General features: G+C 46.1%; 1 protein-coding gene across 2 annotated transcripts in view; it reads right to left on the reverse strand.

The window, feature by feature from the left end:
- The window catches only part of LOC138472786 (protein-arginine deiminase type-3-like), a 543,016-nt gene that overhangs the window by 64,479 nt on the left and 452,500 nt on the right, over positions 1-26,037 (reverse strand). For both annotated transcript variants that reach the window (XM_069611133.1, XM_069611132.1), the window contains one exon: positions 885-1,060. In XM_069611133.1, coding sequence (XP_069467234.1) covers positions 885-1,060 — 176 coding nt within the window. The remainder of the gene's footprint in view (positions 1-884; positions 1,061-26,037) is intronic.

Here is a 26,037-nt window from a genome sequence, read left to right on the forward strand (position 1 = left end):
CAATAGTAAGAGACTCTCTCCATGATTATTGGGTCTGCGAAATTGAGAAGGCTTGGATAGGTGACATTGGCCCTCAATACGGGTCCGGCGGAAACCGTGCCGGTTAAACCGGCAGGTAGCCGCTGGACCTGTAATGATTTACTGCTGCCTGACTTGCCGAAATCACTGGGGGATTACGGCCCAGCGTTCCGGGAAGCCAGGAGCTGGTAAATGTGAATCCCCATTCCCATTTGAGTCCCATAGGACTCAATGGGAATTGGGATCACGGAAGCACCGGCAGCGTTAATAACGGTGCTTCTGTTAAAGTCTGCGGGCGGGTGCTGTTCCGTCAGCCAGGTCTGACCCTCGCGGGCGGTACAGCACCCACCCGCAGACTCGTAGTTTGCTGGTCTGGAACCAACAGTGCCGGTAAGCTTACTGGCACCGTTGTTCCCGGACCGGCAAACCTGTAATGAGGGCCATTGTCACTTAGAATCTTGAAACAAATATACCAATGTTATTGTGAGGAGATTGATTCCTATGCCTAGCAATCAGGCTGTGCCATTGCTTGCAAAATGTCAAAAATCCCCCCCCTTTCCAAAGTAAAAAAAACTAAACCAGAACCGTGGCGTGGAGTGTCTGCTCTGCTCCATGCTCCATGTCCGGATGCATGTTGTGCATGCCTTCCACTGCGAGTATGCAGATTGTTTCTCCTGCCTGTTGCAGGTCCACGTCACGGACGGAATGACACAGTGGTAAGTTGTTTTGATTGCATGATCCCACCTCATTGACAATACACATCTGATGACCTAAACTCCAACACCATCTTTGACGATTTAGAAAAGCTGTTGCATGCACTGCACCACCTCCCCAAACAGAAGAAATATTTCAATAGCATACCATACCTCAACAGAACTATCCATAAGGGTGACGCCGATGGAAACCAGACCTGAAAATCCTGCATCAGGGAAAGTGATACCTTCCACGAAGAACATGTTTTTTTGGGGACTGGTGAGTGGTACTTTATACACAAGCTTCTCATCCCCTAAAGCATGCTTCAGGCGGATCATAGACTCAGTTGCTGAAATGAAAGTAGATAGCACAACATCAATCAAGGTGAAGCTGTGGAACCCAGCCACAAGTCTCAGGTAAGCCATTGCTCCTGGACACACAATTTCAAACGGAGCTACTTTCCAGTTGCTACTTTTTTTTGCACATATTACTCACATTCAAAGTTATGTGCTGCAGAAAAGCATTGATAAGCATGCATATTGTGATGTACTTCCCTACCAACATACAAATCGGCCTAATATTCATTTTAAAGTAAAATTACAATTATTTAAAGTACAGTATGGAGTCTTTATCCAGGAAATCTAATCACTGTGCATCAAAGAGTCTTCCTTTGCCGATCTTGGTCTCCACCACAGGGTTCCATGTAATAATGTCGCCACAAAAATATCGCCATACAAAAATATCGCCGAAAAATGGTCGTTTTTTAAAAAAAAATAATAATTTTTGCCCCTATCGCCACATATCTGGTCACCCAAATAATATCGCCACGACAGTTGTCAAAAGCCTGCTCCACACCATTGTCTTGTTTCTATTTTTCCCAAGCCGACACCGGGGAATGTGTGTTTACTGGAATGTCTGCTTCAGTCATTAAAATCAGATTAGAGATTAGCATTTACATTTAGCCAAGCCACCCACATCCTGTACACAAGAACTCACAGCGAAGAAATGGGGCAGCCACAAACAATAAAAGATATGGAGAAACACACGACTCAGAAGATCTCACCAATTTGGACAGCCTCGGCTGAGCCAGCAGAACACATCACCTCAACCGAAGCCTATAGCTACACAGCATCTATAGCAGAAGCCTTCAACAAGAACAGGGCCCTCTTCAAGGCCGTCAAACGCTGCATCAGGCCCTGCAGTACCCGATGCAATCAACATGTGCTTTACAGATGAAAATCGACAAAATCCATTGCCACACTGACAACAGCCTATGCCCCTGCCATACCACCAGGCCATGTCCAAGATGGTCAGAATTCTAGACCTTTACACTGGAGGAGCTCACAGACATCCATACGCCACTCAAGGACATCTCCTACAAGGATGATTTTAGCCCTGCCTCCATCCTGAAGAATATCACAGGAAAGGCTCTTGCTACTCCGCCCCATTTTCAATGCTTCACTTTTGTCATCTTCCCCTAGTGATTGAAAACTGGCATGGTTTTACCCCTACTAAAGAAGCCCACCTTTGTGTGAGGGAGGCATGGTATCACAATTAGATACTGACAAAAGAGATGCAAGTTTGAAAACCTTAAGGGGTTGGAAAACTCCTATCCTGCCCTATAACTAAGATGGGTTTATTCTCAACCATCAAACAAAATGAAAATACAGTCCTAAGCAGTCCTTAGTTAAAATAAAATGGACTATAATAATAATATACCCAATACCTAACCTCTTTCTAAATACAATAAATGTTTAAAAGGAATGTGTAATGCAAAAAGGAAAATCAGTGTTCAAAAGAATATTCAGTATGGCCGAGTAAACCCCCCTTCCCCACGTTTTGTAGCACGGGGTAAAGTGGCACACTTGGACCTTGCAACACACTCTGCCTTCGGACATAAGGATGCAGTTTGTTTCGTGGAGCAGAGCCCACTTGGCCTTCCAAGACTAGTTACTGGTTTATCCACTGGACCGCTCAGCTTTTTCTCAATCCAGCCCAGGTCACCTTTTAGTTTGTAATACAGTTCAACAAAAGTTTGTTTCTTTCTGGTTGCCACAATTCAGTATGTTTCCATCCGCCGGGCTTAAACCATTCAATCACAACATGTGGGGGTTCCCTTCCCCAAGCTTCAATGACACCTTCATAGGCTTCCCTGCGTCGGGCTCAAGACTCCTTTCACTTTGTTTCTGCTGTCGAAAACTTTCACAGCGAGGCATTTGCTCTTACCTTGGCATGAATTCTTCAATCTTTGTTCCTCAAATGTCACTTTTTCTCTCCTCTCTCTCTGCCTCTTGGCAAAATGTAGTTTTGTGCACACTACTTATTTCACAGTTCAAAGACATCTCTCACATCCAGGTTTCCCTGTGCCTGGATCAAATCTAACAGTACAAATCTTGCATCGCAGGTTTTCGTTTTCCGCCGCTTCTGCGGCATGCAACATTTCAGACTTTTGATTGGGCAATCTTCTTCCGTCTGGCCACTCTGTTACTTTGTATCTTTGATGTACAGTTCTTTACAATGCTTATCGGCACACAAGCAACCATAATTTGTCGGATATTGTTGCCGTCAAATTTCATTTAACACAGTCTGGACTTTCATTGCTTTCATCAACTCACCAGCTGTGTTAATTAATTTTCTTCTTTTGCAGCTTTGATCCTGAAGTCAAGCTGATACCACAACTGCCGCTGCACCTCCCCAACTCTGCCGTTCACCCGGGAGGGTGGTGCTGTATACTTGAAACACAAAAGAAGTTTGTCTCTTCTCTTTAGCTGTGCTTTGTTGTGCAACCTTCAGAGGTAACGATCTCTCGCCGGGGTGTCCAAGGTTTCTCCGTACCTCAGTTCCGTCCCTTGGCCTGTCGCTCTGCTCTGCCTGGTTTGCCGTTGCCCTGGAAGAACTGCTCCTTCTTGTGCATCACCTTGCTTAGAGTGTGTCTCAGTGTTCCACCTTTTAACCATGTGTGGAGAGCTAATAGGTACCAGGTGTATGTAATTAATCAAGTGCCTGACCATGCCTGATCTTAGAGATTTCCAATGTATTGCATGGGTGGTACTCAGACTTCCTCTGCTCAGTGTTTGTGTAGGAAAAGGGGGGGATCTGGGAAATGGGAATAACCTATGAAATAGGATGGGAAAGGGTATTTGGAAAGGGGGCGGGGAGGATACCAGGTCTCGCCATTGTCCATTCCTCCCCCACTCGCTGAGGCCCGCTCACCCAGGTGATCCTCCTGCACTTGTTCACACCGAGGATATGGATCCAAAGGTGATGGCCATGCCCTGGCCACCTATGTAAGGGATCCCTGGGGTGTAGGCAGTGAAACACCCTCTGGTTTATCACACTCGACTATCAAATGACCGCCCCATCACCCATCTACCAGTTGTTGGCAAGATCATCCAGAAGTCAGCCAGACTCCAACTACAAAAAAAGTTGTCCAACAAAAAAATACGCCAAGAATACCAGTCTGCCTTCTGATCAAGATAAAGCACAAAGACCCCCACCACACAGCGGAGCTGTCCATGCCACAATATGATGGCCAGAACGTCTAGCCGCAACCTTTCATGACTGAAAGGGGAGACCTGTGTTACACCGGGCCACCATCACAGAACATCAGAGGACACGCTGCTGAAAAGGGGGCTGGGCTAAAAGAGGAATCTATGTTTTCTGAGGTCTGTAATCCAGCCATTGGGGGTAGGACAGACCGAGATTGAACCTGGGAACCAGGTGGGCACCACAGACCAATGTGGATGGAGGGGAAGAAGAAGAATAAAAGAAGTCACAAGAAGCAAAGGAATATGTGGAAGTTAGGTATTGGCTGGTGAGAAAAAGTGGTTCTTCGGTTTTGAGAGTGCATGCATGGCAAGTGGGAAGAGTAAATGAGCATAAGTGGGAGTGGTATCAGGCAATGTCCCCATACATATGGTCGCCATACATAATGTTGTCAGGAAAAGGTTGTAGCAACATATATGGTGACCATATATATGGGGTCAAAGGGAGCGGAGGTTGCAGGGGAGTTCCCTGCTCCCCTTGAAAAGGAGTGTGGGGTTGCAGGAGTGGCCCCTGCATGTTCAATGGAAACATGTCCCTGCAAAAAACAGCCATTTTTTGTGTTACTTTTTTTGCCAGGTGACACTTTTGCGGGGACTTATTACATGGAACCATGGAAGTGTAAGGGAGTATGTGAAGATGAATGAGATGGGTAAGTGGGAGAGTGAAAGGATTGCGACAGAGAGAAGGAAGGGTGGAGTGGAATGGAGGAGAGGGAGGAGAGAGTATTGCAGAGAAAAGTGGAGTAGTAGTGGAGAAGGGAGTGGAGAGTAGATAAGGGATGGGAGTGGGGTAGTAGAGAGAAGAGTGAGTAGGCATAGACCTGAAACAAGAGAACATCTGTGGGAGAGGGCAAGAAGGAGGAGAACAGAAGGAAGGGAAAGGATGGAAAGAACATCAAGGTGGGGAAAGCCTGAGCATGTGAGGTTGAGAACCAGTGAGACCTGGGTAATTGGAAGGCACCATTTCTGGATAACAGTCTTAATGTGGCATCCAGGTGAGTAATCACTAGATTGGCAGCAGCGGGAGGTTACTTTTTGGCCCTCACCATTAGCTAGTCAGACTTTTTGCTAGTAGGGGTTACCGATGTCTAGTGAACACTTTGGGGTTTTGTGGCATGTGGGCTGGGAAGGTCGATGCCCACAGGAGACGAGAGAGAGGGAGGGCCCTTAGTGAGACCCTATTGAAGCTTTCTAAAAAAATCAATGTTAACTTTCTTCAGACGTTGCTCTGTTCTTGAGGCCATCTTTGACGCACTCAAGTATTTATTTCTAAATAAACACTGACATTGTCAAGTAACATAACATATTTTCATGGTATATATTTTGTACTGTATAAATCAGACTCCCAATAATTGTTGGTTAACATTCAAATCCCTGTACACCTTTATAGTGTTTCACAAAATCAGCTACAAAATGAAAATTGAAAGTCAACAAAGCGCCCTTAACTAACATTTATTTTTTGTCGATTTACAGATCAATTCTTAAAGAACAGTATTTAACGTTAACAGATATACACCTTCACAAACAAATATCAAATTAAGAATTACTTAAAACTTCAAAATAATACAAATGATTTCTTACAAAAAGCAAGTTAACCTCACAATTGGTTTCTTTGGGACAGAAAGCACCCAGTTTATCTATCCCCAGAAATTCTGGCCATCAATGGGTTTAAGATTAATCCAATTTTTGGCAATTTGACCTTTGCAAAGTATGATATATTCCAAACAAACACTATCCGGGTAGAGGCAAAAGCAATGTCACTTCCGCAGTGGACACCACATAAACGCAAATTGCGTATCTTACTGGAGGTTACTTTTGATGGAGGGGCCACAACCATCTTGGATATTGGAAACACGCGGTACCAACAACGGGTTTCTACTCTGCATTTAAGGGGGATATTAGGAGTCTGCAACTTGTTCCCATGGGATACATTATGTTACTTGTCATGGACCATTACCATGGACAGCTAATGTAAGTTAAAACTATTGTTATGTCCTACTTCAAAGCGGATAGCTGGGCATTGTAACCTCCATATTACTGCTAGCACATACTCATAGATTTTATTTAAACATCAAATTCTCAGACAACCATTGGGGTTGAAGAGTTTACTCAGGGTGGAATGGCAGGGTCTGAAGCTTGAGCTATGCTGTTAATATATTTTGATAAGTATTATAATCACTTATAAACATAATCAATAACGACTTCCAAGATACTTCGAGTGACTATATGTACATCTGCTACAGGGAAGAACATAACATAAGAGTGAATTACATGAGTAAGTGCGGACTCCACATCAGTTAAGATGTTAGCATGGAAGTGTTGCAAATGAATAGAGCACTAAGTTTCTGTATGCTATGTTATATGTAGGATTACAAGGATAACATTCTCCTGATGAAGGATAAACGGGGGACCTGAAACATGTTGCTAAAAGACATCCAAGCGACAATAACAATGTAATTCACGTTACATCACCCGTCATTTGATTTTTAAATATGGATTTCTTTTTTTAAGGATTTACTTATTGATTTTTCTCTTAAAGATTTGTTTGTGTAGTTTTAGTAGCTAAACATCGTATTGCTTGATAAAATGGTCTCTACTTTTGAATTAGTGTTGATCCGTTTAGGGCCTGAAAATATTTTCCTCATTGACGCAAACAGGGGGCAACTCGCAAGGTCAGGGGTACTCCGAGAAGGAAGCTGCCAAAAAAAAAAAAAAAAAACGCCCTGCAGATATTGTCCCAGAGAGTGCCTAAGGAGTTTAGCTGGGTCGGAGTGTTCAAATAGGGTCAAATCTTGAACCCTCATACATGTCTTGAACCGGCACTGGAAATGCCTCAGGATAGGTGGACACTGGGCATGGTCAGAGGCGATGCCAGGTGCCCACCTACAGTGGCATGGGTACTGGGGTGTCGCCACTGAGCCTGGCAGGAGGCCAGGCCGGTTCACCACAGCGGATGGCTGGTGTGTGCCTGAGGCATGATTGACGTGTATATCCCGGGGCAAAATGGCCACTGGGTAAGGCATCAGGCCAGGCACAGTGGCTACTTCAGGTGTCTCAATGATGCTTAGGGCAGGGTCTAGAACTGTAACGCTCACCTGATTCTCGCAGAGGCGCCGGTCTTGACTGGGCTACTACCGTATCTTCAAAGGTGATGTGTAGCACCCGGTTGGCTCTTTGGGCTGGACCTCTGTGCACTGTATGCCTGACTTCAAGAGTAAGATGTCTGCTGACAGAAAATATGGGATTAATGAACTGGGGTTATTGGGGTGTCCCCATCTCTTCCCTTTTTTGCTCTCCTGTAGACCCCCAAAGGTTAACGCTCTCACCTTAGGTAAGTGAATGCCGAGCTCTCCATCTGCCTCGGGGCAGGGTGCTGTAACCAGTTTCTTCACTGGATCGGTAGCGCAGGCCTCTTGACTTCAGAGGACTGCTGTCCGTCGTTTACTGCACGAACGGTAAGTTTCGAGTAATTCTATTGTCTTTAAAGTCTTTAGCAATGATGTCTCTTGTTTTGCAGGTTCCGGCGATGGCGGATGACGGGCTGAAGTGAGTTGAAGATGGAGTCCGTATGATGAATAGAAGCGCCTGGAAGCACGTAAGTAAGCGCTTGTTGCCTGCTTCACGATGCGCTCTAACTGTCTTTTATTTTTCAGGTACGAGTTCGGAGCGGCTGCAGGGTGCCGGAATACCCACTGGGGTTGATGTGGAAAGGAGTAATGGCACGTGAGTATTAAAGTTCCCCAATGTCTTTAAACGCACCTTGTTTTGTCTTTCAGATGCAGGATGCAGCGCCGAAGGCCTCCGGAGTGTGCGAAGAGTCGGTAAGCTTTTGTCTTTCAGATGCCGGAATGCAGTGTGAAGACCTCCGGAGCGCACGAAGAGTAGGTAAGCCTTTGTCTTTCAGATGCCGGAATGCTAACCTGTTCTTTCTTGTCTTTATAGGTGTTGCTGAAGACTGGAATCAGGATGGTAAGCCTTTTTCCTTAGGCCCAGGATCCGATGCAGAAGACACGATGAGCGTTCTGCTGCAGAGGATGCAGAATAACGCAAAGCAAGATTCATCCACCGGGTGTGGTTTAAATAGCCTCCTGTAGTGCTTAGTGTCTCCTTCCACAGCCACGCCTAGGTAAGAAAAGAGTTCCTGCTTTCCAGAAGAGTTCCAGTGTTCTGAATCTAGGGAGTGGCTCCTGCCCCACCCAACAGGAAAAGTAGTTCCAAACAGAGGAGGATCAGAGGCTCAGCTGCCAGGCAAGTAAGCAGCATGGTCTGCTGCAGGTAAGTCCACCCAAGCATTATGAGCCCGGCGCTTCCAGCGCTGGGACTGGGCACATTTATGAGCCTGGTGCCACTGGCGCCAGGACTGGGTCCAAAAGGTCCCAATTGGGACTGGTTGGCCCTCGGAACCTGGGTTATGGATCTGCTTCCAAGGGAGTTGGGAAAACCCTGACCTTTTGGAAGCAGAGATCATGACAGTACCCCCCCTCAAGGCCCCTCCCAAACCGGGCTTCTCCGGGGGTTTTGGCTTGTCAGGAAATGTTCGGTGAAATCTTTTGATTAGGCGAGGAGCGTGGACATATTCAGCAGGTTCCCAGGATCTCTCTTGGGGGCCGTAGCCTTTCCAGTCAATTAGGTAAAATAGTTTAGATTTGGAGATCTTGGAGTCCAGAGTGCTTTTGACTTCAAACTCGAGTTCTCCATCAACTAGGATGGGTTTTGGAGATTTAGTTAGTCGGGTTTGAGGTTGCACGGGTTTTAATAGAGAGACGTGGAAGACCGGATGTATCTTCATGTGAGGGGGCAAGTCCAACTTGACCGCTACTGGGTTTACTATGGTAGTGATGGAATAGGGACCAAGGTATCTTGGGTTGAATGTGCGTGGCCCTTTTAGAGGTAGATATTTGGTGGATAACCAGACTTGGTCCCCTACTTGATATTGAGGGGCTTCCTTCCGATGTTGATCTGCTCCTTTCTTGTATTGTTCTTTAGCCCTTTGAAGGTGAGAAACAGCTTCCTTAAAGGCTTGGGTGATTGTAGATTGCAGGTAGTCTACTGCTGGTGTTTCAAGATCTTGGAGGGGATCCAACTCCGAGGTTCGAGGGTGACTGCCGTACAAAAGAAAAAACGGTGTTTTCCCAGTTCCCGAATGGACAGAGTTATTGTAGGCATATTTGGCTATCCAAAGGATGTCTTTCCAAGTTTTTTCAGTTTGTTGCAGCATGCAGCGTAAATACTGTTCCAGAGTTTGATTGGTCCTCTCGGTTTGTCCGTCGGTCTGAGGGTGGTGACTGGTCGATAGTCTCACATCAATTTGAGCCGACCGACAGCAACTTCGCCAAAAATGAGAAATAAATTGACTACTTCGATCCGAAATTAGAACCGAAGGAAAACCGTGTAGTCGGACGATGTTTTCGAGAAATTCTCGGGCCAGAGTTGCTGCTGTTGGCAAGCCTTTGAGCGGAATGAAATGCGCCATCTTGGAGAATAAGTCCACGATTACTAGAATCGTATTGTATCCGGAGCATGGAGGTAGATCGGTGATGAAGTCCATAGAAAGCGTATGCCAAGGGCGAGGTGGGATGTCAATAGGGCGTAAGAGGCCTGCTGGTATTTCCTTTTGACTCTTGTTTTGGGCGCATACTCCACAAGACATTATAAAGTCTCTGATATCTTTTTTCCAAGACGGCCACCAGAAGTAGCGCTTGATCTTTTCTGAGGTCTTGGCCATACCGGGATGACCTTCCATTAAAGAATCGTGATAACAGGAGATTACTTTTTTCTGTAAATCTGTGCTGGGTAGGTATAATCGTTCTTGGAAATACAATAAGTTGTCCTTTACTGCAAAGTCCTTTCCCTGCAGATGCCAATTCTGTATTTCTGCTGGAGTTACAAGTTGCCTGGCTTTATCCTTAACTTCCTCTATGGATTCTGTGGCGATTACACCCAGAATTCTTTGTTCAGGAATGATTGGTACAGGTTTAGGGTTGATCAAGTGTTCTTCCACTCCCATCCGAGAAAGGGCATCAGCTTTACCGTTCTTTGTACCAGGTCGATAGGTAATTATGAAGTCAAACTCGGCAAAGAATAATGCCCAACGGAGTTGTCTAGAGGATTGGGCTTTTGTGGTTTTCAAATATTACAGGTTTCGGTGATCCGTAATCACAGTAACGGTGTGTCGGGCCCCCAGCAGATAATGCCGCCAAGCCTTAAAGGCAGACTTGATAGCCAGAAGTTCCTTGTCAGTAATCATGTAATGGATTTCAGGAGGCGAGAATTTGCGGGACCAAAATGCCACGGGATGCAACTGATTGGTTACCGGGTCCTTTTGTGATAGAACTGCCCCCATGGCAAGGCTTGAAGCATCAGTTTCCACGATGTAGGGGAGTTCGGGGCGAGGGTGTTTTAAGATTGGTGCAGAGATAAATTTAGTCTTCAAATCCTGGAAAGCTTGTTCCGCCTCGGTAGACCATTCAAAACGTTTGTTTTTCTTTAACAAGGCAGTGATGGGCTGGACTATTCGAGAGAATTCGGGGATAAACCTGCGGTAAAAGTTAGCGAAGCCTAACATGCTTTGCACACCTTTTACGGAGGATGGTGATGGCCATTTGAGAACTGCATCGACCTTCTTTGAATCCATACGTACTCCGCCAGGTGATAATATATATCCCAAGAATTCAACTTCAGTCACGTTGAAAACACATTTTTCCAATTTAGCGAAAAGTTTGTGTTGATGCAATCTTTCGAGGACCATTTTCACGTGTTTCCGATGTTCAGATTCTGATGAAGAATAAACGAGGATGTCGTCAATGTAAACAACAACACACACATCTATGAGCTCTCTGAGGACATCGTTCATAAAATATTGAAAGGCGGCCGGGGCATTGCAAAGTCCGAAGGGCATGACCTGATATTCAAATAGCCCATACTTGGTGCGGAAGGCAGTCTTCCATTCATCGCCCTCTTTTACTCGTACCAAGTGGTAAGCTCCTCTAAGATCCAGCTTTGTATATATGCATGCTTTTCTGACTTGGTCCAGGAGTTCAGGGATCAAAGGTAACAGATATCTATTCTTAACGGTGATCTGGTTCAGGGAGCGATAATCGATACAAGTTCTAAGGTCTCCTTCCTTTTTTGGAACGAAGAACAAAGCTGAAGAAGCAGGGGACTTGGAAGGACGAATAAACCCATTCGCCAGGTATTGATCCAGGTATTGTCGAAGGTGAAGGTTCTCAGGCTCGGTGAGGGCATAAATTCTACTACAAGGAGTAGAAGATCCAGGTATCAGGTCTATCTGGCAGTCATAAGACCTATGAGGAGGTAGAGTGTTAGCCTGATCCTTCCGGAAAACATCTTGGTATTCAAGGTATTCGGGAGGTAACTGGGGAGTCTCTGAAGAAATTGCTGCCAGTGCAACACCAGGTGGAGGGTGACAAGTAGAGACACATTCTGGAAACTGGACCGTTCTTGCTCGCCAATCGATCAGAGGATTGTGTTTCTCTAACCAAGGTATTCCTAGAATAATCTGAAACTGAGGGGCCTTGATCACATCGAACACGATCTTCTCATGGTGTCCATTTTGACTTACTAGCGTCACCTCTTGAGTGGTATGCGTTACTGGCCCGGAGGCTATCTCCATACCATCCACTGTAGTAATGACGTCCTTTACAGCCTTGGGACAAAGAGTTAGATTCATCCTCAAAACCATTTCATGATCCACATAATTGCCGATGGCACCGCTGTCGACGTAAGCTTCAATTGCATGTAATCGATCCGGATTATCAGGGCTAATGAGGACCATAGGTATCACGAAATGCGAGGTCACGGAACTGGTTTTCACGCTCGGCAAGAGGACCTCTATTCTTGTCGGGCGAGGTCGTTTCCCTGCTCAGAGTTTGTAACTTTGGTAACTGCAGCTCCTACTGCCTTCTTGGCAGGTTTCACCGGACAGTCTCGAAGAAAGTGCCCTGAGTTTCCGCAATAGAGGCATAATTGCAACTGTTTTCTCCTTTCCCGCTCCTTTTGTGTTAGAGGACCTTTCAGACCCCCAATTTGCATGGGTTCCCCGGAGTCTACTCCTTTGGAAGGAGTTGGCGGTTTGGAAAATACTCGAGCATCAAACTTGGAACGGTCGGCCTTCCTGTTCTGCAGTCTATGATCTATTTGAACGACCAAGTCTATATAATCCGAACAGTCTTGTGGGGGATTCACTACTTGGGCTAAAACGTCTTTGAGCTCTCCACGTAGACCTCTGTAAAATAGCGTAATCCTTTTGTCCTCAGGCCATTGAGTTTCCACTATTAGTCTATTGAAAGATGCAATATAAGCCAAAAGGTCTTGATTACCCTGTCGCAACGAAAGAAGCTCATTGTCCAAGGCCTGCCCCTGTGAATGTCTTGCGAACAGTTTTTCCATACTAAGCTGAAAGGCTTGAAAATCATGGAGAACAGGATCATCTTGATTAACTAGAGGGATCGACCAGTCTGCCGCATTGCCACTAAGGTACGAAAGTACAAAAGCTACTTTAGCTTGATCAGTTGGAAAGGCTGCTGGCCGGCATAAGAAGTGCGACCGGCACTGATTGATAAATACTGCAAACCTCTTTGGGTCACCAGAAAATCGTTCGGGCGGAGCCAGAGGTACATTCCCAGGTAGGTTGATCTGCACTGGATTCATAGAGGATGTTGAAGGAAGATTTGCCCCTGATGCGGGTAACGGGGTTTGTCCGGCTTGTGACTGTAGCAATTGTCTAGCAAGACTGTCTGTTCTCTCCTTGGAAATAATTAGTTCCCTTCTTAGAGCATTCGTTTCCTGACGAGCTGCATGCACTTCTGCCCTTAGTTCCCCAAGTAACCGGGCTAGGTGGTCAGTATCCGAGGTTTCCATAGCGCCTGGGCGAGAGTTTTGCGGTAGGCTTTGCGTTCTGTAACGCTCACCTGATTCTCGCAGAGGCGCCGGTCTTGACTGGGCGACTACCGCATCTTCAAAGGTGATGTGTAGCACCCGGTTGGCTCTTTGGGCTGGACCTCTGTGCACTGTATGCCTGACTTCAAGAGTAAGATGTCTGCTGACAGAAAATATGGGATTAATGAACTGGGGTTATTGGGGTGTCCCTATCTCTTCCCTTTTTTGCTCTCCTGTAGACCCCCAAAGGTTAACGCTCTCACCTTAGGTAAGTGAATGCCGAGCTCTCCATCTGCCTCGGGGCAGGGTGCTGTAACCAGTTTCTTCACTGGATCGGTAGCGCAGGCCTCTTGACTTCAGAGGACTGCTGTCCGTCGTTTACTGCACGAACGGTAAGTTTCGAGTAATTCTATTGTCTTTAAAGTCTTTAGCAATGATGTCTCTTGTTTTGCAGGTTCCGGCGATGGCGGATGACGGGCTGAAGTGAGTTGAAGATGGAGTCCGTATGATGAATAGAAGCGCCTGGAAGCACGTAAGTAAGCGCTTGTTGCCTGCTTCACGATGCGCTCTAACTGTCTTTTATTTTGCAGGTACGAGTTCGGAGCGGCTGCAGGGTGCCGGAATACCCACTGGGGTTGATGTGGAAAGGAGTAATGGCACGTGAGTATTAAAGTTCCCCAATGTCTTTAAACGCACCTTGTTTTGTCTTTCAGATGCAGGATGCAGCGCCGAAGGCCTCCGGAGCGTGCGAAGAGTCGGTAAGCTTTTGTCTTTCAGATGCCGGAATGCAGTGTGAAGACCTCCGGAGCGCACGAAGAGTAGGTAAGCCTTTGTCTTTCAGATGCCGGAATGCTAACCTGTTCTTTCTTGTCTTTATAGGTGTTGCTGAAGACTGGATTCAGGATGGTAAGCCTTTTTCCTTAGGCTGAGGATCCGATGCAGAAGACACGATGAGCGTTCTGCTGCAGAGGATGCAGAATAACGCAAAGCAAGATTCATCCACCGGGTGTGGTTTAAATAGCCTCCTGTAGTGCTTAGGTGTCTCCTTCCACAGCCACGCCTAGGTAAGAAAAGAGTTCCTGCTTTCCAGAAGAGTTCCAGTGTTCTGAATCTAGGGAGTGGCTCCTGCCCCACCCAACAGGAAAAGTAGTTCCAAACAGAAGAGGATCAGAGGCTCAGCTGCCAGGCAAGTAAGCAGCATGGTCTGCTGCAGGTAAGTCCACCCAAGCATTATGAGCCCGGCGCTTCCAGCGCTGGGACTGGGCACATTTATGAGCCTGGTGCCACTGGCGCCAGGACTGGGTCCAAAAGGTCCCAATTGGGACTAGTTGGCCCTCGGAACCTGGGTTATGGATCTGCTTCCAAGGGAGTTGGGAAAACCCTGACCTTTTGGAAGCAGAGATCATGACAAGAACTCGTAGAGGGATGATCTAGATGGAATCCATTTTTCGCGTATCCGTTCATTCAGTCAAACTGTTGCAGTTCATAGGGAAGTGTGAAAATAAAGGAAGCGGCTTGGTTTGTTTCCAGGTCAGCAAACGTTTGCCAGGCTCAGCAGTGAAGTTATTTGATGTTTTTTCCCTTCATTTTGTAATGTGAGAGGCAGCATCAAGCCCTGCCGCTGCACCTTGCCGATCGTCATCTGATTGTGGGAAGTGAAGTGGAATGATGCAAGACACCCATTCATTTAGACGTCACTACACACCTTTCATAATTTATTATAGGCGGGTGCTGACATTTGCTGAATGCCAGGACATTCTAACATCTGGACTGATTTGTAACAACAACAAAAAAAAGAGAATGTTGTGCATATTTATGGCTGGGGAGGATTGTTCAGCGTGACCTTGTCTGGGCATACCATGGAATGCGTTTTTTTTTATCCAGTGGGTGTTTATGTGGTAATCCAGTCATGTACATGCATGCAGGTCATGTGCTTTGAAGTTGCAGTAAAGGGTGTTTGGCATGGGGTCATTGTGGAGTGATGTGGTGTTGGGGGGACGGTGATACTGGAAGGGTAGTTGCTAGTTAGTCTCAGCTCTGGAAAAATTGGTGCCGTGGTTGCTCTCCGTCGATGTGGTCCACCTGTGCCTAATAAATGGCCTTGACAAAGACAACTGCAGAATTGGCACGTGTAACTCTGCAAATGGGCATTAACAGCTGGATGCAGAATAGTATGACAAGTGGCAGAATAATCCGCTCCTGGAAACATGCGGTGTGTGGTTGAATAAGTGCATGGTGTATGCCTTAACACATTGTATCGTCACCCATGTAGGTGGGAGTGGTGCAACTCCTGCAATATCTGAGGGGGGGGGCTAGTGGGCAATCAGCAAAGAGGCAATTTGCAGGCCCTGAATTTGCACCCTTGCTTAGAGTTATCTGACATAGCATGACACAGTCTAACAACAGAATACAATATAGCCCAACCGGGGTGTAGCAGTGTGCAGTTAAAGGGAACTATTGTGTATTGCGATTTATTTGTATACATCCTTACTTTCAGTAGTCAGAATGAACCCTCATGAATGGTATTCCAAGTGTTGAGTCATTTCATCAAGATCATAGGCTCTCTCAAGCAGTCCTTTCCTTTCAAATTCTTACCACATTTCAATAGGCCTCCCGATTTGATTAGGCTTGTCCAACTTAAACCACAGGCTCTGAAACAAAATTGCCTCCAGGCACCAGACACCAGACACAAATACCAGTCAGACTCTAGTAAATAATTGGCAACAAAGACAAAAAGATACTTCCCAGGAGCCTCCTAGATCGCCGGTATATGCTGCGAGGTCTGTGTACACCCAGGTCACCACTTGAGAACCAAGTGACTCACTCAGCCTTTCAGGGATGGATTATAAAATGGTAGATTGTTTGCGTGGACTCTGTCCGCTGCTTCAGCAGCCTTAACAGTGGAGACCGTTTACCCGACAGCAGGCAGCTTCACGTCAGCCCTGTAGCTTCAAACATAGGTCAGGCAGTGAGAGTCTGAGGCACGCAACCCATCAGTTGGCAGCATTAATCATGAAGGTGTGCAGAGTGGCTGTAGGAGTTCCCAGCTGAGTGTAGAATCACTACTATTGAAATGCTAACGGCTCATTAACTGGCTACTTCAAGTACATGACAATTAAAAGCTGTTGTACTTCTGCCACTTCTTGACGCAGGCAGGAGGCTCTCCAGCCCCTCAGTTTGCTGCTGCCCACCTGTAAACAATAACATTGCTAGTAGTGTCCTACCATTCAAAGATGGTGGCCAAAAGGTAGTGAAAACCAAAAAAGGTAGAGAACAGTATCGTTTGTTCAGCAATGTTGCAGGTGTGGAAGGGATTAATATTGGGTGTGGTGGGATGAGGGGGCCGATCTGGTGGAAATAATGTGCACATTTTGGCAGGCGCTGAAATGAAAAAACTGTAGGCTGCAATAACTCCCAAATGACGGCTCTGCTGGCTGAGACCAGAGTTCCCCATGTGTGCCCGCAAGAGCTTCAGCAGAGAGCTAAAGCTCTTTTTAGGGTAGACCTAAAAAGAGAGCAAACAGTAGTTAAACCCCTTGAGAGGATTTATTGGGCAAGCATGGATTAAGTTATGTAATTGCGGCACCTCACAGATCCCAGAACACCCACACCAACATTTGTCGTTAGCACTGAGGCAGTGGTCTGGTAGAGACTTAGATCGATCGGTACCTTGGTAAAATCCTTTTTGCAAGGCTCCCACTGTCCTGACAAAAACAAAAACGACAATTGTGGTAACTTTAATTTTACAAGCTGTACCTGGCTTTTCATACCACAATCTAATGCTCTTGATATAAACTACGCCAACACAACACTCATAGCCATAATCAATCCCACACAGATTATGACAGCTCTCTCTTTCCCTCTCTCAGTCAGTGTATGTCTTTCTCCATCCTTCTCCCTACGCCTTACTCAATGTCTGTCTCACATTCACGGTGCGAGCAAGAGTCATGTTGTCTGGAGCATGTTTGTTAGATTAACCCCAACCAGAAAAAAACGAACATCTTGAAGGGTGAAGGAAGCGTCCTGAGTTCATGCTTAAAAGTAGGATGAGAGCAGCACTAACAGGCATGCCCCAAGCCTGGCATTTGGAGTGCTACATTGTCACAGAGTTTGACCTGCAGAAATGTCTCCATTTCAATTTGGGTGCATTTTCCATATGAGGGGAGGTGAGAGGAGCGTCAGTAGGCTCTGCAGGGAGCCCTGGGGGTTCAAGACAGACCTTTTAAGGGACCAGAGGATCAGGCTGCAGGGTCTACAACTGCAGTTTTTATTTTCTATGTTTTTTAATTATTAGTGAACATAATTATTAGTGACCGTAAAAGGGAGGAAAGGGATCATTGATTTTAATGTTACTGCAACTCTTTACAAGAAGGAAGGACATTTTGAGAGACAAAATGGTGCATATTCTGGGCAATAATAAGTAGTGCTTGAAGAATAACAAAATGTCCACAAAGTCTCATCTAAATAGAGGACCTCACTTCGACACCTAGGCAAAGGGGCATCCGGTCCTCTTGTCCTCCCCTTGGGATGCATCAATTTCCAGTCCACATACCCATGGTTCCCAAACACCATCACAACTCCCCTTACCTGATCGTATTGGAATTGAGCAGGTCATAAGATGTAAGGCTGATCCTTCCTGCAACCCACTCTGTCCAAGAATGAATGGAAATACCATTGACAGATGGAAACCAAGATGGATTGATGAATGGGGGAAAAGCACACTGTGCAGAATAGCCCCGCCCCTTGCAGACAGGTATTCCTGATGATCTGAAGTAGTAAATGTGGAGAAGTCAGAATTCCACTGAGTGTTTCCGTCAGAGCTTAATATGAAGATACAGGCACGGGCTCCAAGTGCCAGGAAGGAACTTGCCAAGGAATGGGTAAAAGGTAGTTCAAAGGTGTACATGAGAAGAAATAAATTCAGGAAGCCACAGGCTCAGGAGCCAGGGTGGGGCTTGCCATTGAAGGAATGAGTATCCAGGAAGCCATCGGCTTAGGGGCTAGGATGGATCTAGCCACGATAGGAATGGAGCTAGCCACGGAAGGGTGACTCAGCCCGGAGAGCCAGGAACAGGAACGAAGCACGGAAGGGGAAGAATATCTTTGATATAGGCCTTGACATAACTAAGGACAAAACTAAGGGCAAAAATGAAAAGGCATCTGCTCGGTATACTCCCGGAGCATCTAGATACATAGGAGCACAGCCACTGTCTGGGGAGAGCTTCCTGTATCTCCTTTGATTGGTGGCGATCCTGTGTTGCGTGCGTGAGAGTGGTGGCCATCTTGGGATGGGCTGAAGCATGAACCAAGGTGGCAGTGATCTTGGGAAAGGCTGACGCATGAACCAAGGGGTTTGCCATCTTGGAATGTGTGTTCTTTCGATGGAATCTGGGCAACAAACTATATGGAGTGAGATATATAGTCAAGGAATTTTGTTGAGTTGTTACAGGCATTGGGGTGTTTCTGGGATGCTCACGAGCACTTCTCCCTTAGTGTTCCTCCTTGGGGTTTTCTTTGTGTGGCGTGATGAAAGCTTATTGCCATGCCACGGACCAAATCCATGCTTACTGGGTGCTGTGGAGTACCAAGTGGGGTTCAAAAGAGGCCTGCAGGTGTACCATTCCACTCACTTTTCCTCTCGATGTTATGACTCAAGCCCTCCTACCTCCTCCTTACAACTGCAATTACCTGCCCTCTTCTCCACAGAAGAGCCACTGTCACATACCTCCACCCTCCTCTATAATCACCCTTACACTGACCTGTTCCACTTGAACCTGCCTGATCTTTCTAACCAAGAGGGTATGCTGTCCGCTGTCTTTCCTGGATGGGTCCAACCAGCTCTACCCCTGCTCTAATCATTTCACTTTCTCCCGATGCATCTGAAAATCTCAGATGGTTACCCTCCTTCCCCTCTGTTTCCTCAAGGAAGTAGTCTCCTTCTCCAAAAGAGATGGCATAGAGCCAGGTCACATGCCACATATGCAAACATTTTTTGTTGTGCTGGAAGACCATAGAAAAGGGATCCTATTAGATGGGACTCTGTGTGATCTTGCGCAAGCAGCTGTAGATGGCAACTACTTGTTAGGGGTCGGTTTTTCTGTAAGGGCCCCTCTCTGTGATATGTGCTGAACAGAACCATGCAGTTGCTGGGAGCCTTTGAGAATAAAGCGACTTGCTCATTTCAGCAATGAACACAAATGAAAAGAACGCATCCACTGCCCTTTTTTTTTATTTGGTCTAATTTATGAGAATCTGGCCCTTTGTTCAGATCAGGCCTCTAAAATGCATTCATTCAGATGCCTTTTTTGAATTGGGCATCTACTTACTTGTACCAAAAACGCTACTAATGATGTGCCAGAAATGGCGCCTTTTGAACAACTTCACCTTTTGTGAAATGTATCATTCATTTTTAAATATGAGGGTTTAACTCCCTCTTCCCTATCGCTTTTCAATAGCTGTTCCCTTTTTTTTTTTTTTTAAAGCCCTCTGTCTGCTTCTACTTACCTATCTGACCATGTTCATCCCGCCGTTCCGCCTAAAAACGCTCATTAAAGGATTCTGCACGTTTCCATCAAACTGACTGAGCAGGGATAGAAGCCATGCCAATCAAGATCCGGGAGGGCCTATAGGCATTGCAAAAAGGAGTCATTCGCCTCTTCCAACGCAGATCTCGTCTGGCATAGGTGACCCCCGTGAGGGCGCAGGATACCCTGGCATGATTGAGTCATTGAAATGCCCATGCCAGCCAGCCAATATGTAATACAGCTTGTGTAGAGTATAGGGGTGTGGATAACTTGACACATGGGTGTCTGAACCAAAGATCCGATTCCCAGTCCTACATGCTTTCCCACAAAGAATGAAATATTTACAAGCAAAACAATTAAAATGGCCTTCAACATTTCTCTTGTCGCTGTCGCATTGCACCCTCCTGTTCTTTTAGGCTTTCCCATGGTGCCCATGCTATAATGATGTGTTGAGAATAGCAATCCTCAGGCATTCTTTTTATGGGGGAATGGTCTATTCACCTCTGTACTGCATAATGACCTGACTCCTACTCTTCTTGAAGACACCTGTGATGATTCTTCTTCCACCCATGGCCTTGCCTCTCTGTGAGGTTAAGGGTTCACCGAGCAGTGAGCCACTAATGGGGTATGGAGTAAAGACCAATCTCGGGGCAATCTCTAGGGTTATACACCGTCAGAGAGACCCTCTTGCAATTTGGACTTTACTGTAACCAACCCACTCGCAAGGACTTAACCCTCTTGGGCCCCGCAAACACATGACGGATGCAAGGTGCCACCCTCCCACCCTGCCACCCTCCCGCACTGCCTCCGGGCCACCCCTTGCACTGGGGTCTGTATCTGTAGCCATACAGCCCCCCCCTTTTGTTCCTGCACTTATCAGACCTACCCTGTCTGCTGCCTTAAACCTAGCACTTGCAAATTTCTGGCTGCACTAAAACTGTTTGTTGCCTTTATTATTTACTTATTGTTATTTATTTGTTTCTCCTCTGCTTCGCACTTTCCACTTCTCCCCCCTTCCATGAACGTTCCCCTCCCCCTCTCCCATGCACTTGCGCATTCTCAATGTCACTGGGCCTAGTAAGATTGCCGTTTTGTTCTCTCCTGTTCCCCTCCCTTGCCTTGTCGCGCTCTGAAACACTTGTGTACGAGCGCGATAGAAATAAAATATCAAAAAAGGTTTTCTTCTTTGATGTCGTGCACAGTTCCTCAGGCTCTTCAGTGTTGCTGTAGCTCACCATGGAGACCAGTGGCCTCAACACCCTTGGTCTGAGTACCTCTGCACTGGAAACACAAAACCCACTGATAATTAATTGGGTCAGCAGCCTTCCACATGCCTAGCCCTTGCGTTGGCTGTTCATCATGGCAGTTTACCAGGGCTATCTTCTTTGAAACCCACCAGTACATCATAGCGCCCAGGGCTGGGCTCCCCACAATAGCTAAATCCCCCTTGGTCTCCTAGGAGCTGGCCACTCAGGATAAAGTGACACAGACTTCAACATTTGGCAGCAGGAACCAAATATAGTGGTATTTATATTTAATTAGAACAGAGATAGATAGTTCTAAACTTACAGAATGCCATTGCTGATGTCACTATTGAGCGCTCCAGATTAAAAACAAGCTCTACTGAGACAGTGCATTTATTTAAATCCGGTCTACTTTTTAAGGGCACTGGCGCTTTGGGAATTAAATATCTGAAACTACTACATGGTGATTAGGCGACCTCAGCTGTCAAATGGTGTGATTAACTAGGCATATGATGGCAGCGTCTGATAAATGCCTACCCAATTCCTATACAAAAGGCAAAGTGTTGGCTTGCCAATGCTTGTGTTGAAGAAGAATTCAGTACAAGAAACAGATGGGAAGGCACATATATTATAGCACCCTAAAAGTAGCGTGTTAAAGCACACATAAGGATACCTACACACATTGTTTTCCCCATAGATTGGGGGTTTCAGGTGGCCCAATTGTGTGTGATTAACTGTTATTCAAGTCACTATTGCCTGTTATTCAAACCAAGAAAGTGCATTCTATCCACCACTCGCATGCACAAGACCACAAGGTGCACAAGATCTTCGGGCGCACACAGATATCCACTCTGTATGCATTAACTCACTTTAGGTGCATACGACTGCTAACAAGGACAACAACACTGCAACTCCCAGAACGGGAAGAGCTTTTGGCTCAAAGGTAGCAGTCATGTGTATTGTTTACACAAGATGCCAGCCCCGCGACTCCCTTCCACATAATCCACCACCAGGGTGTGCAGCCACAAGTGCAAGACCCCCGGAATGCCAAAGGGACTGGCCTGAACAAAGGAGAGCGTTGCTGCCACGCATACTTTTCACCGGAGATTACACAGGCGGTAATGAGGGCATTTATGGGGCACCCCCTTTGACTGCGTGATCGATGATGAAAGGAAAAACAGCAGAATGAGCAGCATTCATGCTAACTGCATGGGCCTGGGAGACCCGGACATTTAAACAACAGGAATATGACTGCACATTGCAACTTAATAACAAGTATGCATCAGTGATATTAAACAAAGTGGGGCTCAATCTAGTTTAGTTTATAAACAAAGTCATTAAAAAAAAGGAGTTAACAGGAGCATTACCTTACCTACAGTAAGAGCGGGATATTCCCACCGTAAAACAGCGCTAATGGAAGTGACTGTCTCCCTCGATAAGTTAACACAAGGTGTCGGACAGTGACTCACTCACTGGAGCATGCGTCTCTGCCTGGCTTGGCATCTCCTTTGTACTGAAAGAAGGCTGAGGCTGCGCAGCAGTGTACTGCGCAGGCAGGGCACGTGCAGTTGTTTGTTTCCGGGCCTCGGTTGGACACGTTTATTATGCGTAGGCGCGGGGCAGCATAAACTTTTGCAAGCAAGCTTACAGTTACATGACAACTGCCGCCTGCAGTTCAGGCGGCAGTTGTATTTTACACGCTGTAAGCAGCATAATATGGGGGGATACAAGCTATTATATCCCCCCACTTAAAATTGTGGAGGGGATTTGTCCCCCCATTCCCCATGTCCTATGCCCATGCTGAAGGCCCACACTTGGGCCACATGCTGTGCACCTCTGCCCTAAGAGGTTCATGGAGAGACTCTGCATATTTGTGAATAACAAGAAATATTATCACTCCCCAGTACTCCGATCCAGCTTCTTTCTGTTCTCAGCTTGTGCGATTATGCTAATGCTGCCTTGAGGTGGGACTAGATCAGTGCAACAGTCCGTAATAATGTTTGTGGTGAGCAGCCACACAACCTGTTCATCTCATGTATACCTGGCCTTTTCCCTGTGGGCGCTCTACAAACACCATTACACAGTTCTATTTAACACCTCTGATGAGGATAAGGTGGAGGTACAGCAGCCATTCTTGTCCTACACCGGCCTTGTGTTTTCTCAGTATATTACAGAGGCAGTTGTTTTAGTTGTACCTGTTCTCCTTCTGCAGTCACCTTATGGACCAGTCTATGCAACACAAGATCTACGACGATAACCTCTAAATTGCAGGCACCCTATCTGCACCACATCACCTTTTACTAGATTGGTACCTCCTCCATATCCCAGATCTCTGTATTAACCAGAGTCTGCAGTAGTCTACTATGCATGCATATTCGCAAGATCAGTTCCTCTCTGTCATATTCTTTATAAGCTATAAATAGTGTTTAGAAGTTGCCAAGAGCAGAGATGGATCTAGGACCATAAAGAAAAATAACTAGAGCACTGTACCGAGAGACCGGGCAATCGCTGATGCAAGTTCCCAAAGGCTGATGACAGGGCACTACCCGATTGTTTAAGTAACCTTGTGCTTTGCCGCAGAGACACAGACGTGGATATGCCCTTATGAAAGTTCTTCCTCCAAGATTCTGGTAGTCAGACCCAGGATTCTCAAAACCAAGCCTCTCAAAAGGCTCTATAGCCTTAATAGTTACCAAGAGGTCATATTTCTCAACAGGCCTTCTGCTCCTTCAGCCCACGTAGTGCACATATAACTTAAATTTCCACTTGCTATAACAATGCAAAAACCTCTTCTTGTTGTGAAGTTTGGTTTTCCTAAACTGGAGCCGAGAGTCTAGCCAAATAAATGACTCCATACCAGTAGCATACAACTGGGACATGGGGACGCCTCGTTCCCTTAACATTTGCAGGTCTCACTTTGTCCATTAAGGTCATTTTATTCGATTAGGCGACACTTTAAGTGTATTCTTTATTTTGGTGTTTTGGGCGTCATCTATGCAGCCTTGCAGCTGCTTCACACCGTTAGACTGCTTGTAGGTTATGTTAAATAAAAAGCTTGGCCTCAGGCTCAGGAGTCATCCCAATTCTTTGATTGGCCGATGGGTGGTCTGGGTTAGAAGGGGAGCTCTCAGGCAGTATGCTCACTAAGTGGTTTGACTAGCATTGACCCTTCTCAATCTTATTTTAGAACTTCTGATAACAAATCATGATTAGAATCCGGAACACTCGGATCTACACCCTTGCAGACTATCTCAAAATACCTGCAAAAGTTTGCCCAGATAGAAGTGTGCCCAGAGAACTTTGCTCAATGTCAATCGGCTGATAATGGTGTTCCTAGCCCTTCTCCTGGGTTAAGCACCCAAGCCAAATTAGAGGGCGCTTAAGAGCATTGAAGGACAATAACACCTGTTTCAGCTGCAATGATGGGCAGCAAACACCATTATTCAATACCAGAAAGTAAGCAGTGGCACAAAGAGGTTGCTCCCGCCATCCCTGTTACTTACCACAACATAGGATGGAGGTTCAGCTAGTCATCGGAATTCCTGGTACATGCACAGCGTAGAGACAGTAAGTAACCGATGAGGGACACTGTCACTGATGGCCTCAAGAACATGCAGAGTCCCAAAGACCGTTCAATGGTTTTTATTCGAATTTTAAATGGCCATCCCTCACTCATTTGTCTTTCTGTGGGCTCCCACCACCCTAGTCCAGGTTTTCTAATCCCCAAGATGATGGTTACTAGAGATGGCTAACCACTACTGCAGTTCATTGCATCAATTTGAGTTTGCACCATAAAGAACGTGCAAGCTGAAGGGCTTGCCATTATGTGAGTATTATTAGGCGAGTAGTTAGCATCTGCTGGTTAATTAAATGCATCTAACATTTTCGATCAGCAGCTGAGTCACGCAGCCTACAGCTTACACAGCTTGCTTGAAGGGTGCAACATCTTTTTGATGTCAGTATCATTCAGCATGACACTATCAAAAATGTTAAAACACTTTCAACTCCCAGTTGCCCAGGGCCGTAAACAATGTCCAACATTATGATGCAACCCCTAAACATTCTTTTTTAATACAGTGCCAAAAAGTAAAGCTGTACCACTCCAAAACAGAATAGACATACATGTAATTTAGGAACATTGTAGAATGATACTTCTTGGTAACAAACCCAGCACCACTTTCCCATCCATACGAAGGTCAGGAGGAACTTCGCTTTCATGTACATATTCAAGGTTTAACTGATGTAAAAAAGATTCAGTAGTCTAAGTCAAATGCCAATTTCTGGATGAGAAACATAAGCAGCATTCATGCCTTGCGATTTAACTCCAGGACAACTGAATAAGGTGTTCTTCTCAGGGCTTGCCTTCAAGGTTAACACTTTATAATAGACCTTCACTGTAAGTGACATACCTACTCTACTTGTGAAATCCAGAAATGCAACATGTAGGTCCATATGAAGGCTTAAGGGGTGGCTTCACTTTCTGCCAGGAACTTTGCTTCCAGTAGCCACTTCCAGTGGTCATCTTGGATTTGTGACATCACTTCCAGTGGCCATTTTGGATCGGTTACATCACTTCCTGCCACTATCTTGGATCAGCTCCATCTCCAGCTGGGCACAGGAGACTCCTCTGGGGACACCATTCAGGAACAAATTGCCTCATTCCAGCAACACAAGGGACAACATCAGAGAGACCAACACTGATGGACGAGGCGATCGAGTGACAAGAGTGTTTCCTCCCTTCTGCACTACATAGGTGTGTCCAGCCAGGGGCGACCTGGTTAAGTGCGGAAACATGAAGGGTGAAGACCAGCCTCTTTGCCTCTAAGAAGGGGAACAATGAAGGGTGAAGACCAGCCATTGACCAGCCTCTTTGCCTCTTAGCATATGAGCCTTTGCTTTGCTGTGTCCTGCTACCTGTCCAAGTACCCCTAGTTGCTTCTTCTCAGTTCACCCTCACCATGTACTTCTCATGCCATTTCTTCCTGTCCCTCTCTGAATTCTCTCTTCACTCTCCTCTGCTAAGAACCATCTCAGATCTATTCCATCCCTATTATCTCGTCTCCTTGATGCCACCTCTCTTCTCACCCCATTATTTTTATTCACAAAATCTACTCC

Source organism: Ambystoma mexicanum, chromosome 8, assembly GCF_040938575.1.
Source record: "Ambystoma mexicanum isolate Mex_15411 chromosome 8, UKY_AmexF1_1, whole genome shotgun sequence".
NCBI lineage: Eukaryota > Metazoa > Chordata > Amphibia > Caudata > Ambystomatidae > Ambystoma > Ambystoma mexicanum.